The sequence below is a fragment of the Pistacia vera genome, unplaced genomic scaffold, assembly GCF_008641045.1.
Source record: "Pistacia vera cultivar Batoury unplaced genomic scaffold, PisVer_v2 Contig566, whole genome shotgun sequence".
Classification (NCBI taxonomy): domain Eukaryota; kingdom Viridiplantae; phylum Streptophyta; class Magnoliopsida; order Sapindales; family Anacardiaceae; genus Pistacia; species Pistacia vera.
This window is the reverse complement of record NW_022196408.1, coordinates 521,995-540,976: the sequence shown is the minus strand read 5'-3', so window position 1 is coordinate 540,976 and position 18,982 is coordinate 521,995. Positions and strand designations below refer to the sequence as shown.

The 18,982-nt window shown below is 32.5% G+C and overlaps 1 protein-coding gene across 2 annotated transcripts; it reads right to left on the bottom strand.

Annotated features, from left to right (window-relative positions):
• Window positions 1-9,524: 9,524 nt before the first annotated feature.
• LOC116108574 (uncharacterized protein SYNPCC7002_A1590) lies at window positions 9,525-12,872 on the bottom strand. Of its 2 annotated transcripts, none has more exons than XM_031394815.1 (6): window positions 12,551-12,872; window positions 11,942-12,132; window positions 11,352-11,397; window positions 10,473-10,555; window positions 10,250-10,366; window positions 9,525-9,766 (listed from the first exon to the last, which is right to left on the bottom strand). In XM_031394815.1, the coding sequence occupies exons 1-6, from the start codon at window positions 12,777-12,779 to the stop codon at window positions 9,695-9,697; spliced, it is 738 nt and encodes a 245-aa protein (XP_031250675.1). In that variant the 5' UTR covers window positions 12,780-12,872; the 3' UTR covers window positions 9,525-9,694. The 2 variants fall into 2 exon arrangements, with proteins under 2 accessions (XP_031250675.1, XP_031250676.1); XM_031394816.1 differs by having other exon boundaries at window positions 12,546-12,636.
• Window positions 12,873-18,982: the final 6,110 nt, after the last annotated feature.

The window sequence follows — 18,982 nt, the reverse complement described above, 5'->3', positions numbered from 1 at the left end:
TTCAATTTTTTTTTTTTTTTGTTTGCTATGTTCTTTATTATTTTTTGGGGTAGTTTTTTGATAACAAGTTGAGTAGTGGTCTGTACTAATAGGATTTAAAAATTACACAAACACCCTTTCAAGGTTTGTATTTACAAAACCACCCTCTACAATTATAATATTGAAAAATTTTATAAATAAAAAAAAAAAACACCCCCTTTCCCCCGCCAGTGTAAAAGCTCGGCAGCCTGGCCACCAACCGTCGGAGGTTGGGTGATTTGGGTTTTTGTGCTCAATTTTACAACTTTTTTGTGGGGGTTTTGTGTGGGGTTTTAGTTAAAACTACAACGTAAGATTTAACTAGAAATAATGGGATTTTCAGTACAGAGGTGGTTCGGTTCGCCGGTAACCTGGCATTCTTTTTGAAGAACCGACATAATTTGGAACCAAATCATCACCAACGATTCCGATATTAGGTACCCACAACCGAACCTGTAAAACGTTCCGTTCGTTTGGGTACCTGTAAAATTAAGACCCCCCCAAAGTTTTAAATGGTAAAAACGACCCTTGAAAAAAGTTACAACTACACTCGGTTCCGGTTCCTTGTTAATAAAACATTTAAAATTACCCAATTAACAATTACATTAACTCCATTTACTTTGTAAGAGTCATATTCTACAAAGATCAACACTAACTTACTTTAACTGGTGTTATGAAATATAAATATAAATGTTGATTCAGTCTACTTTGTTCTACAAAAGTTTTTATTACCCCTTTCTAATCTTTAATCTATTTTATATTAGTCTCGGTTTCCTGATTCCAATTATAGGAACGAAACCGGAACCCGCACAGTAATTCTATGTCCAAAACATTTGGACTGGAATTGCCAATTGACGATTTGGTTTTCTGGGTAGGAACGTGTATACCAACTCAGCAGGGTACTTCTCACCGATCCTGGTTCTTATTTTCCGATTCTTTGAAATCCTATCTTTTCTTAACTTGATAATAGGAACACCAATTTATTCTTGGATTAGGATGTTCAAAATCATCCATAAAATATAGAAATAAAACACCCCTTAGATTAATAGATAATCTGAGGGATTGGTTTTGTTGGTTGTTCCTATTTTACCCAATCCTATCCTACCTAATATTCTCAAAATTCAATCAGTCTATTCAACTCAAAATATTTAGCATTTTTTTCATGCCCACCCCTTGCTTGATATTTTTTTAATTGAACTAAACATCTCCAACAAGTATAAGTTGTATAATTTTAGTGACAAAAACACCTCTCACCTACCCACAATTATTGGCAACCGGAAACCAACTGACCGGAAGGTGGCTGGAATCTATTCGGACATGCGTTGCACGACTACTAGATCTGTTGATGGTTTCGTGTGCGCCAATGACCTGTTTTTTGACTCTAGATTACATGATGAATTGGCTCATCAAAGGCGGATGGGCTATATTCTATCGGCCAGATCCAAGCGTACGGTTTCTGTGCCTTCCTGAGGACTTCCATAGAACCCTCAACGATTTGGGGCGTGGGGCCTAGCTGTCGGATTAATGGGTGGATAGGGGTGTTTTTTGTTAATTTTGAATGTTTTATTATAGGGGTGGTTTAACTAAATTACTAAAGTGGGGGATTAAAATAATTCAAATGTTTTTCCAATAAATTACCAAACACGGTTGTTCAAAGTATTCTCGAATAACAACCTCCTAACTCACTTTTAAAAAATACAACTTCAAAATACTCTACCAAACACAACCATAAATTGTTAGATTTACATTTTTCCCAATCTTAAACTAAATTTTGTTTGATATTCCCAATCAATACTTTTTCTCTTATTCAAGGGCCGAAGTGAAGTATGATCCATGTGATCAACATTTTGGAATTATATAAATTTTCTTTACAATAAAAAATAACTACACATAAGTAAAGTCTATGATCCCATATGTGTTTTGCAATCATGACAAAAAATGGACCAAAGATGGATGAACAGACAGATAAAAAAACAAAAAGCAAGTTAAACTTATCGATTGGAGAAAAGATTGTTTTGAAAACTTGTCTTTCTTTAAAGTCAAGAAAGTATGACATTCTTGATGGTTATTACTACGTATTTCATTTAGGGTACCTGAGTTCACAAGCATGCTCATACATTTCTCATAGTTACAACGACACTTATTTCGCTTGTTCGCGGCCATGAATTGACGATTTTTGAACGTTAATTCCAATGTGCTTACCATTCTAATTAATATTTGTATACTCATTAAGCTACATTCAATTACTCACTTAAGGAGTGGCAAATTTGGTCACCCCTTTTTTTTCTCTCGCATGCTTAAATGAGCCTGGTGGGAATTTACTCATCTTGTAGCTAATATCATGGCTTTCTATATATTACATGGATTTTTTGGATCGCGTTTGAAATTTATTTACCAATATAATCACTTATTTTTAGCTCCTCTTTCATATATTTTGGGACTGAAATTAAACTAAAATTGTGTGTTAATTTTACTAGGTGATCGTGATGGTAAAGAGAGTCAACAAAAAGTTTGCATTAACCTCTAAGTTAAAGTCCTTCCCATGTATTAATAGGTAGTGTAAAAGTCTTTCCTGAGTCCTCTTATCGACCGTACAGTTATAGAAAATTCGAAGATTATTGAGGTAGGCCGTAAGCGGGTTTCCGACTCTTATGTATAAAAAATATAAAAAATAAAAACACAATGATTTTACCACATATTATATTGGTATACATCTTGTTTACATCAACATTCGATAAAAGCATAATAACAACATCTATATTTTATGAATAATACACACTAACAACCCTCTTTACAACTCTACGTGACAACTCGTAATTAGTCAGTCAGATAATTCGTATTTCACATACGATTTCACAATAATTATGAACTGTCACGTCAAGCTATATGAGGAGAGTGGTTGTGTATAAATATTCCCTCACTTTCTTTTCATATTTCTTTCTTCTCTATTCCATACGTTATTGTCTACACATCTTCACTTATATTCCCTTTCGATTTGTTTCTTTCAATTTCTAAGTTTCTCCCTCAACCTCAGGTGTGTGTAATCTCTGGAAAAATGTTTACAGATAGCAAAGCTTCCATAATAGTTTCATTTGATGTTCTTTAACAGGTTATAATTTATGTTTTTCTCTATAATTTATATTTCAACGTATGCATAAATCGGATTGAATAGCATGTATATTGATGTAACATAATACAAAGTACCATATAAGTCTGCTTGAAATATGATTCAATACCTGGAGTTAAACAAAATGATTTTTGAAAAGGTTAATCGGGATAGACCCTAACAGATCATATAGGATTGACCTATTTTTCAATGCATTGAAGTGGTAATACACATAGGGTGGTACATTTTTTCTCAGGTATAAGTTCGAACAAGATCACAAATTCGGGCCATAAACTAATAAAACTGAAGGGATTCTATAACATAAGTTTAACCTGGTTGTATATGTAATACCACCTCATATATCCGACAAGGCCTGACTTAAACATAATTTAATAAATAATAAATAAAACAAACATTATCAGCTCTTGATATTTCCTTCACAAAATAACACAGTAAAGAGAATTAAAAACGATCGCTGACAGTGACAGAGCCCACTTCCTCTCTTACAGCTCTCTGAATTCAGCTTGTTGCTAAATTCGGTGGCTATCCTCTTGTTGGCTTCTGCATATTTGAAAGCACGCAGAGGCCTCAGACTCAGCTTCACTTAAAGTATCCATCACTTGTGTTATTTGACAAGAAGAGAAAGATCACATGCTCTCTCTCATGGAGCCCACAGTCCACCACCTACATTGCATGGCGACACACTGTTCTGCTTCCTTTTTCAATCGGCTTGTGTTCGTTTACACTACTTTTGTTTTCACATTTCCCAAGCGAATGTTTCAGCTCTTGTCTTCATTCACTTGTCCTTTTACAACTAATTAAATTAATTTTACTTCCTTTAATTAATTAATTAATTTAAACTGTCCATCATTCATTCTAGTTCATGTTCATCGATAAATTCATAATTTCTAACATCCGATTTGTCTTTTTCCTCGATTTGATTTTATTTATTCATCTTGTCCCATCCTAGTTTTCACAAATATTATTTGACACAGTATTTTTTAAAGTAGTAATCGATTTTTTAATTTATTGAGACCCTATAAATTTTTATTAATTCATAAATACCTCAGAAAAAAAGTGTAAAAACTAACACAAATCTTTCCCTACCAATACTGCCAATTCTGCTACCCCGGCAAACTACCTGTGGTAGCTAGAATCGGGCAGGTATTAGTGGATGGGAGTGTTTTTGTTAGTTTTTAAATTTTTTTTTTTTTGTATTTTAATTGAAACGTCGGGGGTAGCCAGAATCTATCACAATATCAGCACATCCATCGAAAAGCCGGTAATTTGGGCTAATTCGCCTGCAACGACGGGCAAAATCTTGGCCGTCGTTGACAGACCAACGACACCATATCTTTGGCCGTCGCTAAGCGCGCCCTCCGTTTCACAAAGCCTTTTCCGCCGTCGCAAGCCACACGCAGTTCATAGTATCTGGCCGAAAAAGCCAAACGGACCCTTTTACGAGCACAGATCTGCCGGTCTGTTGTCATAACGAATTTTTCAGCTAGATTTCGGCGTGGTAGGCCGGATTGGCAACTGCCGGGTTTTAATTGGGTTTTTGTCATTTTGTCATATATTAGGGTCTTTAATTAAATTAGTAAACCGTAAGGGCTTTTTCATAAATTTTTAAAGTTACCTCGAAACTCTCCTATCCACAACCCAATACTATCCCCAAAATCCTATTTCAAAATACTAAACAAACGCACCCTAAACTCTATTATTCATTATAAAATAGTAATAATTTAACTTTCAAATCCAAGGAGGGTAAATTAAGCTTAATAAAACTATAATTATTTGTACCTATTGTTGGATCACCATCACTCGTTTGGATTCTGATTGTTGAACCTTTTTTTTTTCCCCTACTTTTTATGAGTATACTACAATGATAATATTTTTATACAACATGATTTTTCACATTATGTTATATCGAAAGTTTGATAAAAATAGTGTATGTGTATATTGTGCAAATATGTATATGCAATTTTATTAGCCTACGTGTTATTATTCAATTTATGATTTGATTCATAAGGTTTACTATATTATAGGTATTTAATTACACAATACTATTTTTCTTTTTCTAAATTTATTTTGTAATGATATTGATATCTCGATTATCTTCTGACCGACAAGATATGAATTAAAATTAAAAAAGGAAAATTTAGAAAAAGAAAAAAAAAAAGATGTGCATACAATCAAACATCACTTTTCAGTAAACCATCACTTGGTAGCCTAATGATAAAAAAAACAAAAGTACGCTTCATTAGCTATTGAGTTTGATTCCCACAAACCCTAATAGGTGGCTACCAAGGATTTATCTGAGATCTCAACGTCAGTCCCAAAGATTAGTTTAGAGGTGTGTGCAAAACTATCCAGACACGCATCGATCATAACAAAAATAAAAATAAAAATACATCAATATTAATTCATGTGGGATGGTAAATTACATAAGCGACATGGAGCCGTAAAAGTGGGGGCACTAATTATTAAAAAAAAATCCATAAGAAGGAAGACAAGAGCATGGAAATAGTCAAACGGTGTAGTAAGGTTAGTTAATGTCATTCCATTATTGCATCTCCATGACGTTGTCTCCTCTATCCTCTTTGTCTTTTATTTTCGTTTTCCTAGGGTTTTCGCCAAACTCCATGCCCAGAAGCCAAGAAAGAATCCCGGGATTCTTTGTATGAATCATTTGGTCAGAATTTGTGGGTTTTGGGGAACAATACATTGGTTGAAGATTAGATCCTATTGTTGATATGAGTTTTAACAATTTGAGAGTGGTTGAAGATTAGGGTTTGTGTTGGGTCCAGCGAACTTGTATAATATCATTTGGGGTTGCCATGTCTGTCTTGTCAATGGATATGCCAATTATCCAATAATCAATGAGAAAAAAAAAACAAGTTGATTATTTTAACATGCATTATGAAATTTGTTTTTATCATATTTTATTCGATCGAAGAATAATTCTACGACCATAATCCCGATTTTGTAACAGAGTTTATTCTTATACCTTGTTCATAGATGACGCATAATAGGTTTGAGTAGATTCCATTTCTTTCTACATAGAATTTGGAGATGATATTATTAAAATTTAAACCCATTTTTCAATGAACCCATACTTTAAATTTAAAATTTTAAATCACTCAAATTAATTCTGAAAATTATCAATTTGTAAACCATTACTTAGTTTTTTTGATTGTAAGAGAGCAAAAAAGTAACATAGCTCTTGATTCCGAGTCTCCCTAGCAAAAATATCAGTTGGTATGGGACTCTTACCCTTGGGACCTTTCAAGACCTCGATGATTAGTTGAGATGCATGTAACAGGTCTAAACCCCTCGATGATCAACGAATTCAGATTGACATTTTTAATTACTAATTAATGCGAAAATCATTTCTAATAATTACTTTGTTTATTTTTTTTACTATTTATGGTTGGAAGAATTTCAACGACGTAATAGAATTCTGAATTTTATCTTTGTCATCCTTATTTGACCAAATATAACATCCTTTCTATGGCAAAATTTAAGTCACCCTAGTTTGCCCTAGTTGGGTCAAATGATATATTTAATTACGGTTTAAGTAATAAGTTAAAACTTGCCCTCCTAATTAATTATTTTATGGTCAAATTAATTTTCACCACCTTATGGAGCCTTACATATTAATTAGATCGTTGCTAATGTAAATTGACTAGATTATGTAATATATGATTTCTTTTCACATTTTCATTTTTGGCGTATAGAGTGACACATTATTTTTGGAGCATTATAAATAACCATATATTCTGAACTTAATTATGGTCAAATTACATATATAAATATGATCTAGATACATAATGGACCTACATAGTACATTACAATTAAAGTATAAAATTGGACTTATAGTAGGATTGGACACATGACTTGAAATCTTAGGGAACTAAACTATTAAATTCATAAACTATAATAGGAAATTAAATAATTTTTTTCTTATATATTTGTATTCAAAATTTCATGTGTAGAAGTTGGTATTAATAATTCAAAAACAACATTTTATAGTTTTGAATATATCTATTTGAGTTTTATTTTTTTAGTGTTTTATTGTTAAGGGTTAATTATAAAAAGAATTTGTTTTAAGTTCATTAGTTAAAATATTTTTATTTTAAACATACCAACCAATTACCTCAAAATTTTGATTTTATTTAGCTTAGTTGGCGGTGTATGTTATCACTACTAATACAACTGCTTATTAAATTAAAGAGGATTTTAACGTTGATTTGTCTTATTGTAATTTGTTTTGGCATTTTCTTGAGAAAGGGGAACATTGATAGATTTTCTTGGATACTTATGGCCTACATAATATTATCACTCTTAAGGAATATTTCTTTTAGTTTAATGTTATTTATTTAATTGAATAATATTATTTTTCCATTTACTTAATTCTAAAATTATTCTTCTAAAAAAATATTTCACAAAATGAAAGTTGTATTAAAATTACTTTAAACTCTCATGAGATTTGGATAATTACATGTACATCCCTCCAATCATTTGAAAATGAAAGGGAACCGCCTGGTACCATATGTAACATCTTTGTATCTCAAATAAAGGTAAATTTTTAGTCTTAAGATAAATAAGTTAGGCATTACCTTTTAGTGCTAGAAGTTTAACTTAATAATTATCATATCTTATTTATGGAAATAATCAAATCTTCTAACTAAAATTTCTAATCAAAGCTATACATTCACCCACCAATTTGGTTCATCTTAATCATATCTTTGATTTAACATTTTCCTTTTTATGATCTCAATCAACCCAAGCTCCAATTTTTACACATTAAATTATTTATACCTGAAATTGTAAAATGATTTGAATCAAACCTTTCTTGATTCTGATATGAACAAGATTTCATCTTTAACAGTTCTTGTACAAATGCTTATTGGGCCAGACTTCTTGTACGGACCCACTAGTTACTTTTTAACCGAGCCCAATTCAGGACGGATAAAACGGAAGTGGTCTTTAGCCCCCACATAATGTTTCAGTATTCATTTAATCCGATGTATCAGAAAATTAATCAAGCGAAGGAAACTGGAACCTTTTTTTGAAAATAATATGACTTCCGCACTTCTATAATCTGTTATTGTATCAACAATACTATGATGACTTTCTGACGTAGAACGTTAGCAGATGAATTCCTGGAGAGGTTCCAGCATCAGAAGCTCAAATGTGGACATATCAACCTAAAACAGCTACAACTTTTAATTTGGGATGAGTTACGAGGCTCATAAGATATTAACAGAAAACTCATTTCGAGCCCGACGACGTGGCAATCTAGGTTCCTAGTTGGGAGTTGTTTTCAGGCCCAAAATCAACCGTTTCAACGTATTTCGGGGCGTTTAAATTTTATGCGCATTTTTCTTATTTTATTTAGAGTCATTTCTTATTTTATAATTAATCAACAGTTAGGGGTGTGTTTGGTAGAGTATTTAGAGTAGTATTTTTGAAAAAAATTAAATTGTGTTGTTATTACAAGAATAAGATTTGAATTTGAAAATGTGTTTGATAAATTTTTGAAAAACATTTTTTGAAAATATTTAAATTATTTTTTAATCCCTTATATTTGTTAATTTAGCTAAACACTTCCTACAATAAAATATTGCAAATTAACAAAAACACCTAGAGAGTGGCCGAAAGTCGTCGATCTGGCCGAAAACCATAGATCTAGTCAGAAAATGTCAGATCGGCGCACGACCACCACATCTAGCCAATCGTGTGCCATTTCGATAGATTCTGACCACCTTTCGACAGTGGTGGTTGACTGTCGGGATCATGTGGGTGGGTGAGAGTGTTTTTGTCAATTTATAAACTTATATTATTATGAGTGCTTAGTTAAATTAACAAACCTAAGGAATTGAAAAAAGCTAAATATTTTGAGTTGAATATAATAGGATTGAATTTTAAGAATATTGAAACAAATATGTATTTTAAGTAGGATTAAATAGGATAGGGTTGGGAATATTGAAACAAACACAAGGATTTCCTTTTTAATTAATTTGGACTGTCACCACCTTACATAAACATATTTTTCGTTTTTATAAGATATTGAATGATTTTCAAATTTTCCTTCAAACTTTACGAATTAAGTTTACGTGATTGTGATTTGTTTATCATCCCTAATTAGACATAGTCGTGTGCTAACCTTGTTTTTACGCTAACTCATTGCGTCACATTCTTTTGTGAAATTCTTGATAAATTTGTTATACACTCCGATCATAATTGCACATAAAATTCAAATGTACATTTTTCATTTTGGAACTACTTCTAAGTAACAACTTTCTGAAATATAGAAAAATATGACAGATTGCAGCAGAACTGAGCCTCCAAAAAGCTACCCAGGCAGGAGAATGGTTAACACTCAATGGCAACCAAATGGGCAAAAATAATTTCTTTAGAAGTAAATAATGTTCTCTCTCAATAAACAATCTAGGGTATGTACAAAGTGAACCTAGAGCATATAGTATAAACTTGAAAAGGCTCACATTCAGTTAAAGAAGCTTACGGATTCATAATCGGTAATAGCCAATCTTGTTCTTTGCAATTTCAAATCTCACCAGTTCCAAGCGGCTGCCTCGAGCTATTGCCTGTAGCCCATGCTTGATAGTCTTTTACGAGCTAAAATGACAATGAATGAAAAATGCATCAGGATAAAACACATTTGCTACAAATAATTAAATAAATAATTTCTACACCTCTTCTGGCTTAGTTCAACTTTATATTGGCTGGTCAACCCGGATAGATAAATCTTACATTTACTCAAGAAGTTTTCAAAATTTTCCCAATCTGAAAATCTCTGTGTATGTGAAAGCTTCAAGTAATATGATGATTTTTAAGGAGTAAAATGAACCAATAATGAGAGCATTTACTCACAGTTTCACATGATAGTTTTGCTCAGAATTTCTGGTCCTATTTTCCCAAATCTATTAAAAATAAAAATGCATCATCTCATCTACTTGGAAATTTAGCTAACACACACGATAAAATCGAGAACATATGATGAATATAACTGAAATTCATATTACTAGAGAAGTTACTAGAAAGCATTCTGTTTAACTTTTGATTCAGTTAAAACAAAATGCAGCAACTGTTTGCACAAACCTGAGCCATAAAGCGAGGAAGCATTAGTTTAAGTATTTGCTCTAGGACTTGTGTCCCAGTTGATTCTATCGTTTCCACTGGAAGTGCTCTAAATGCAAAAGGGATCTCAATGCTAACCTAAATCAGAGATAACAAAGCCAAAAATTTTGTTCAGAACATATGGTCATTTTACTAATTGTTATGGTACAACTAACACAGATCAAAATGCAAGCTCTAGCTGTACCTCAATAATTGCATCTGAAGTTAGTTGTTGTATTGCTGAGTTGCTGTTGCTGCTATCACATGATATTCTGTTTACCATAGAAGCTGAATTGCCGCACCAAGTTAAGAGTAAAAGTAGTCATAAAAAGCCTTGCGTTATAAATTAAGAATTTAAAGACTCAACCCAATCATGGTTTTGTTCCAAAAAAGAAACTCAGTTATATTGTGATTTTGCAGTGCTACAAAAGAAAATGAATCTACAAAAGAAAATGAATGCCATTGATCACATACGACCAGGATACACCTCCTATATTTTCTGTCCAGTAAAAAGCTACAGTAATCATGAAACTGAAGTGTCATCTAGACCAAAGCTGGAGCTAATCATATGAATTAAACGGCTACTGAACAGGACCAGTCTCAACTAATTTGAATAATATTCATTCTGAAGATTGCATTGTGGTAGTTAAACCCTTCTAATACTACAAGACTTTCCAGCTATGAATGATTCCTATTCTTTTTAAGAAAGCTATGGCTACAAAACTAATTCGTGCAAACAGAAAACTCCTAACCAACTTGTTTCTGCCAAAAGCAATATAGGGAAGTTACATATATGAAGAATTTCCCAAATTGAAGAAACAGATCAAAATTGGTATAACTTTTGAATTAACTTAACACAATCAAATTCATATTTCCAGTCAAATATAACAATATATCAAATAATATCCAGATAACAACCAATTTCAATCATCGTGTCAAAATCATCTCATCAAAGAATTTCAAGTTACATTTTTGTAAGTTCTTATATGACTATATCTATTAGTTATCATAACACCTACAAAATGAAGGCACTAAAAGTATTCCACTTGATCCATTTAAGATGTAAAATCCATGTTTTGCTTACCATCAAACTTGTCATTCTGCGCTACCACAATTGGTGAGCCCTCAAGCTGGCAACAATCCAACAGAAAAACATCATGAGATGATATCCAAATAACTACACACAAGACCCTCAATGTACTATGTTTAAACTAAATTATCTTCAATGTATAAATAGAATACAGCTCACTTATGACATAAAGACTCTTGTTGTCAATACAATTGACTTGAAACTGAACCCCTCTCATCTCAAAGGAAGGGGCCGCAGTGATAAAATGGAAAACAGCCACCTCCCATTGTGTAGCACATAATCGCAATGAGCCTCCAGTTAAAATTCTAATTTACATTTTTGGATAAAATTATCAACTTCCCTTACAATCTTAATTCACATCAAAAACATATCCTCTCCTAGCCATTAGTTGCCATTAGCACTGCTAGTTAAAATTTCATCATAAAACTCCCAGCAGTTGACCTTTCTTAAGGAGGTGTATGCAAAAGATGATTAACGAAAACAACATGTCAAGTCAAGCCTGAATTTTTTTCGCAGACAAAAAGCAACAGAAACTAGAGAAAGCAGTACAAAATTATAAGAGTAAGCGAGGTGCACACACGAACCTTGCAGGACAAGAGCTTAATGCAGCAACCGTTGGGCTGCTCTTCAACTCTAACAAGCAAAACTGGACAAACTTCAAACGCAAAGAACTTGAGCCTATACACATAACATCTGAAAGTATTATCATCCACTCTCTCTATCCTCTCCGCATCCAACACCGAGTACTGACTCGCCGGCAAGCTCATATACTCCACTGCATCCCACCCATCAAAATACATATATGTTCATTAAAAAACACTTAAATAAAATTCCATTCTGCCCCTCAAAAGTTCAATTCAACAACAAACAGATCCCTGGTTGACTAGTTCATTGGACTAAATTGCCAAATTCAGCAGTGATCTTTTCATTACATTATATCATTGAATGAGTTCTAAGTGTTGCATTACTATTAGAAAAAATATGAAGTACATCCTTTTTGAAGTTTGAAAATGAATTATAATTCATAAATCTCCTATAATTGCTAGCTGCTAAGGTTTTTCTTTGACTATTTAGTAAATCCAAGGGACTTTCTATCATTCATTCAACAACTAGTGAGTGAAATAAAATTTACCAACAAAACAACATTCCATAAACAAAACAATAACTCATGAACTCCAAATTGCTAACATTACTTAGAGGCCGCTGGAGCTGGCGAACCGTAACGGACTCTTTGCGCCGGGCAATGAAACGAGCTTTGGAGTTTGAGATGGCGGCCGAAACGCGAAAGGGGGACCTTTTGTGGTGGTCGTAGAGCAGAACGGTTTTGAAGCTAAGAGAGTTTGAAGTTGTAGGGGTCTTATTGCAAGGAAATGAAACTGGTCGTAACCTTATACAAGGTGAAGAAGAGCTCAGTACCGCCATTTAAATTTGTTTTCAAAGCGTTTCTGTTGGCTTCAGTTTTTTATTTTTCTGTTCTCTTATCCGAAAGCATAACAAAACAAGCTGGCATGGTTGTTGGCTCGTTGCAAGAGAAGCCACGGGAGAGATAAAACTTCAGTGTTAAAAGGCCTGAATTGGGCCGTTTCCGCTTCGCCCATTAACAATATCAGCTGGGCCAACTTATCGGGCTAAAAGTCCTATGGTTTAGCCNTATCAATTTTACTTTTAATATACTTATATTGACAATTAATAAAAATGAATTTAGATTAATTTTCCGAGTATAATCTCTATATATTTTTACCTTTTAATTTATTATATTGATTATTTATATGCATATATTTGGCACGTGGGACGAAGCATTCCCATTCTAAATTCCCCGTTTGATAGGTTTTCCACTTTTTGTAGCTAGATTTTGTAATATAATCATGAAGGTAATAAAGAATGTGCTAGATTAATTTAATCTAACCATTTGGGTATCCCGAAATTCCAATAAAACTTTTCACCGCAACCTTTTTTCCTTATTCCTAATTGAAAATTATGTATCCATGTGATCAAATTCGGTTCGTAGCTTATTCAATTTATATATTTATTTTTTGTAATTTTATTTTGAGTAAACGATTTTTTCCACCCAAGGTTTCCCTTACTCACACTTTTCCACCTAAAAAATTTCAAAATACCGCTTTTTCGTTCAAAGTTAATATTCTGTTACTACCAAAAACTGATTTCAACGGCGAAAATTCTCTCCATTACTACCATTTGAATCTCTGGTCTCCTCTCTACAAAACCCCTCTCACTCCGGTACTTGATTCCTTGTCGATTGTTAGCCACTAAAAAGCTAGAGTTTTCTGTTCTTAGTTAATTTCTAGCTGCAAATATTCAATCGGTTACCACCATTCGATCCATCAGCGTCCACTATATAAAATCCCTCATACCCTGGCTCCTAGTAACTCGTCGAACGCGGGCTAAGAAAGTGAAATATGTTTTAGGTATTAACAAAATATTAAATTTGGGTGGGAAAGTGGTATTTTGAAACTTTTTGTGTGGAAAAGTGCCATTAAGGCAAAGCTTGGTTGGAAAAAGTCGCTTACTCGGGTGTGTTTGTTTTATTATTTTGGGTAGGTTTTTAAAAAAAAGTTGAGGTGAGTGGTTATTACAAAGTAGGATTTAAAAATTAACAAAAACACCCCCTAAGTTTGTTAATTTAGTTAAACACCCCTACAATAAAATATTAAAAATTATAAAAAACACCCCTTCCTACCCATTAAAAGCCGGCAGCCGGCCACCACCGCTGGAGGGTGGGTAGAGGTGTTTTTGTCAAATTTTAAACTTTTTTTTGTTGGGGGTGCTTAGTTAAATCAACAAGCTTAAGAATTAAATAGAATATAATAAGATTTTCAAAATATGAAAACAAATATATATTTTGGATAGGATTTCAAAAATCCTACCCAAAATAGAGAAATAAACACACCCTTAGATTTTATATATAATCATGAAGGTTATATGGTTGTGTTTGTTTCATTTTTCCCAATCCTATCCTATCAAAATATTCTCAAAATTCAATCATATTTTATTCAACTTAAAATATTTAGATTTTTTTAACCCTTTAGGTTTGTTAATTTAACTAAACATCCCTAACAATTAGAGTTTATAAATTGACAAAAACACCTCCACTCACCCACATATTTTCGGCAGCCGGAAACCACAACCGAAAGGTGGTCGGAATCTACCGGAATGGTGCACAACCGGCTGGATATGGTGGTCATGGGTCGATTTGACCTTTTTCGACCAGATCCATGGTGAATCTGGCTGGAAAATACCAGATCGGTGCACTACTGGCCAGATCCAGTCGGTCGTGTGCCGTTCTGACGATTTCCAACCACCCTCCAGTGGTGGTGGCCAGTTGCCGGCATTTAATGGGTGGATGGGGGTGTTTATGTTAATTTTTAATGTTTTATTGTAGGGGGCGTTTAGCTAAATTAACAAATATGGGGGATTAAAATAATCTAAATATTTTTAGAAAATGTTTTCTAAAAATTTACCAAACACATTTTAAAATTAAAATCTTATTCTCGTAATAACAACCTAACTCAATTTTTTAAAAAATACTATTTAAAATACTCTACCAAACACAGCCATAAATGTGTTAGATTAATTTAATCTAACCATTTGGGTATTCCCAATAAAACTTTTTCTCTTTATTCCTAAGTGAAAATTATGTATCCATGTGATCAAATTCTTGTGGAATTATTAATATCTTTATTAAAAAAAAAAAAAAATANACAAAAACCCCAATTAAGTTTGAAACTAGAAAAAGGGTTATAAACAAAAACCCTAATTAAACATAATGAAGCAAGGTTATTTTCGGTAGTAAATGGGGTTTAAAAAATAAAATAAAACATGATAGAGTTGTATTAACTTAAGCAATGCGGAAACTAATCAACTTGATAGGGCTAAAAATCACTTACCTTTTTAAAATAGTTTTCATCATGAACCCTTTCATTATTTTCTATTTCGGATGCTTTTATTTATTTATTTATTTTTAAAAATGAAATTTAGAAAGTATGAAAAACAAAAAAAAACTTTTTTCTAACGGTTCTTTTAATAAATATAAGAAGAGCTTTTATTATAAAAATTTCAATAATGCTACGGACATCGATTAATCTCACCGAATTGTTGTACCGACTTACGTGGCATCCGAGCCGAACGTTGCTACGTTGGACACTATAACACGTCTTCCATGAATGAACGACTGTCCAACAATTATGGACGTTCGCCCATATTTGATGGACAATCGCACATTACAAATGGACGGCCATCCACCAATCTAGACGAAATTTTGAACAAAAATAACAATGGAATCCCGTTCATATTATATGGAGGGGAATTCATTTCCTATGGATTGATGTCTACCTTGAATGGACTCCTGTCTATAATGACTTGCAGTATTTTTAAAATGGGGAGGAATGATTTTTTAAAATTTTAAGAATGGACGTCGGTCCATATATATATATATATATTTTGTTTTTCATACTTTCTGAATTTATTTTTAATGGATGACCATCCGTATCAGATGGATGACTGCCCATTAACCAGCAAGGCAAATAATTTTTTTTTTTTTTTTTAAAATTTCAATTCATAGGGTTTAAAAATTTGTGATCCTAAAAAAGTTTTAAAAAACAAAATAAGCGATAAATAAATGGACGACCGTCCATTTTCTTGGGATTATTGAAAGAAAAAAGCTACATCCAACTCCAAGTTCTTCATCAGAAAATAACCGCATCTGCTGTACTTCACTTCTTCGTCTTCGTTCCTCATATGTCATTCTTCTCTTAAGTATTGTGTTTATTATGTTTTTGTCCATCATGTGAATTTTGTGTTTTTGTTGGTTTTCATTGATGATTTCGCTTGATTGAGCTATAAGGTGGGTACATTAATTTATGTCAGTTTCAAATGTTAATTTGCATGTTACTTTCAAACACTTGTTTGGTGGATTCTCACTAGAAGATGAGTAAGATTCGAATGCAGATATGATAATTGATTAGGTGGGATTTACTGAAATCTATTATGAAAGTGAACTAGTTTGTTTATATATGTACATATTTGAGTACCCAATTCAACACAAGTGAAAATAAAAGAAAACCTCAAGGGGTTAAATGGGATATTTAGTACTTGATTATCTTCACTTGCTTAGGATTTGATCATATGCCACAAATTTGGCACATCAAACCACCAAAACACTTAACTGCATTGTAAATGACCTATCTGATGCTCTGTTCATAACAAATTCCAAGATCGACATGATATATGTTAAAATCTTAATGAAGCTCTTGTTTTTCAAAGCCATTTTTTTTCGAAAATTTTGGCTACATAAATAGAAATTGAATTTGATACTATTTTCATATGTTGACAGTATTGGATTTTCTATAGACTGAAAGTAAATGAATATTTGAAACAAACTTTTTTTTCAACTAGTTCAAGTTCAATTTCTACCTATATCACTTGACTTAAAATTTCCTCACAAGTTAGTTTTCTGTTTCCTCCTGCTGTAGGTATGTTTATGAATTAGTGGCACTTAACATAGTTTAAGCTCATGTACTAGTTGTTTTTTTCTAAATTTGTATATCACGATCTTGTGTGTATGTAATAGCACTAATTTGTTGTTTTCAATGATGTTGTAGGCATTAGATTATGAAGATGATGATTTATATATATATATATATGTAATATATATATAATATATATAATATATATATATCATATATCTATATAATATATATATATATATATATATATAAACAGGTTTTAAGGAAAAATGAACTGTAAAGAGAAGAGCAAAAACTCACAACCATTTCATCATGGGGAGGCCGGTCGTTTATCTAGAGCTAATTTCGAGACTTACAACATAACAATGCCAAATACAAAGAAGATTGCGAAATATATCTTTTAGACCTATGGAAGAAGTTTGTGATTTAGAATTTATTACAAGTTTGGGTTACTGACTTGAATGAAATTAATGGTTGAAATCCGTAGTTTGAAATGGGAAACAATTGGTGAGTATTAGAGTATGATGGATTAAACATTTTGATTATGAGTTTTTTTTTTAGTTTAAGTTGTGGAATGGAATCTGATGTTTATTGTCGTTTTATTTTTTCGGGCCTATAGACCAAGTTTTTTAGATAAAGAATCAATTTTGTATGAGACCGCAAGGATTAGCAACCTGGATATGATTTTTATTTTGAGTATAGATATGTGTCCTAGAACATGGATTCCAAACAAGCTTGTCGGGGATGTTTTCTGGAATAGGGATTACCATCCACATATATGTTAAATCTACAAAGTTAAAGTCTTGCTAGAGAGGATTTTCATAATTTCTGCTTTCACATTTAATGCAGGAAATAGACAAATTGGAAATGTGACAGTTAAGGATTTATTGTTCCTGGAAGCACAAGCATAGGCAAAATCAATCATAACAAAGTTATTGATTAAGAATTGGAGAGATTCAGCAGAAAAAATGAGAAATATTTGGGATTTTGTTACGTTAATATATGAAGAGTTGGGGTCTGATGTTTCCGAATAGGGATTTACCATCCACATATATGTAAATCTACAAAGTTAAAGAATCTTGCTATGAGAGTATTTCATAGATTTCTGACTTTCACATTTAATGGCAGGAAATAGACAAATGGAAATGTGACAGTTAAGGATTTATTGTTCATGGAAGCAGCAATAGCAGGGAGGCAAGTCAATTCAGCAAAGTTATTGATTAAGAAGTTGGGAGAGATTCAAGCAGAAAAATGAGAAATATATTGGGGGATGCTTGTTACGTTAATATATGAGAAGTTGGGTTTTCAGATCACCTTTAATGATGAAGCAAATAAGATTAAATTTTCTACAAATAATTTGTTGAGGGATGTCACATTGTGTAAAATGGGTTTGATTAGAAAAGATATGGCAGGAGAATGGTTTGTGATTAGGGATGAAATGGAGGAAGATGCAACGGTTCATGAAGGTACCTTGTTCTAGAAGAGGTAAATAAAAAACGAGTATGTGTGCGCAAAAGAAGAAGAACGAATACTGAACCTGAATCTTCTCAAAATATACAAAAAATGTCCTCTCATACTTTAGATGAAATAATAAGCAGATTTGAGCGGAACAAAAGGTTTCAAGAGGAGAGTTTTTCACGTATTGAGAGCAAAATGTAGGAACAACAGGATCAGTTACAAAGTGATTTCAACTTGTTCGCATCAAGAATAAAAGAAATGGTTGACATCCTTGGGGAACACATGACATAAATTTTCATCATGATTAAGAAATTCTCAACAGCCTCCTCCTCTTCCAGCCAGACTTCGCCTCCTGCACTATGATGTATAGCTAGTTGTTATTGTAGTAATATAGTTAATTTGTTTAGCATGTGATACAGCTTGAATCGATTTGAATGTTAATTGTCATTATGTGTGGTTCCAATACTAAACTTTATGTACAAAGATTATATTTGCCTTTTGTTTGTAAATATGTTAATTGATTAAGATTGGTTTCACAAGATGTTTTCGATTATCTGAACTTCTCCAACTGATTTTTTTCGTTATGACAAGTTTTCATAGGCTGTCAACAATTCCAAAATGAAGGAGATACTTCATTAATTATTGTTCTATACATATCTCAACTACTCTTTTAAATGCATATGT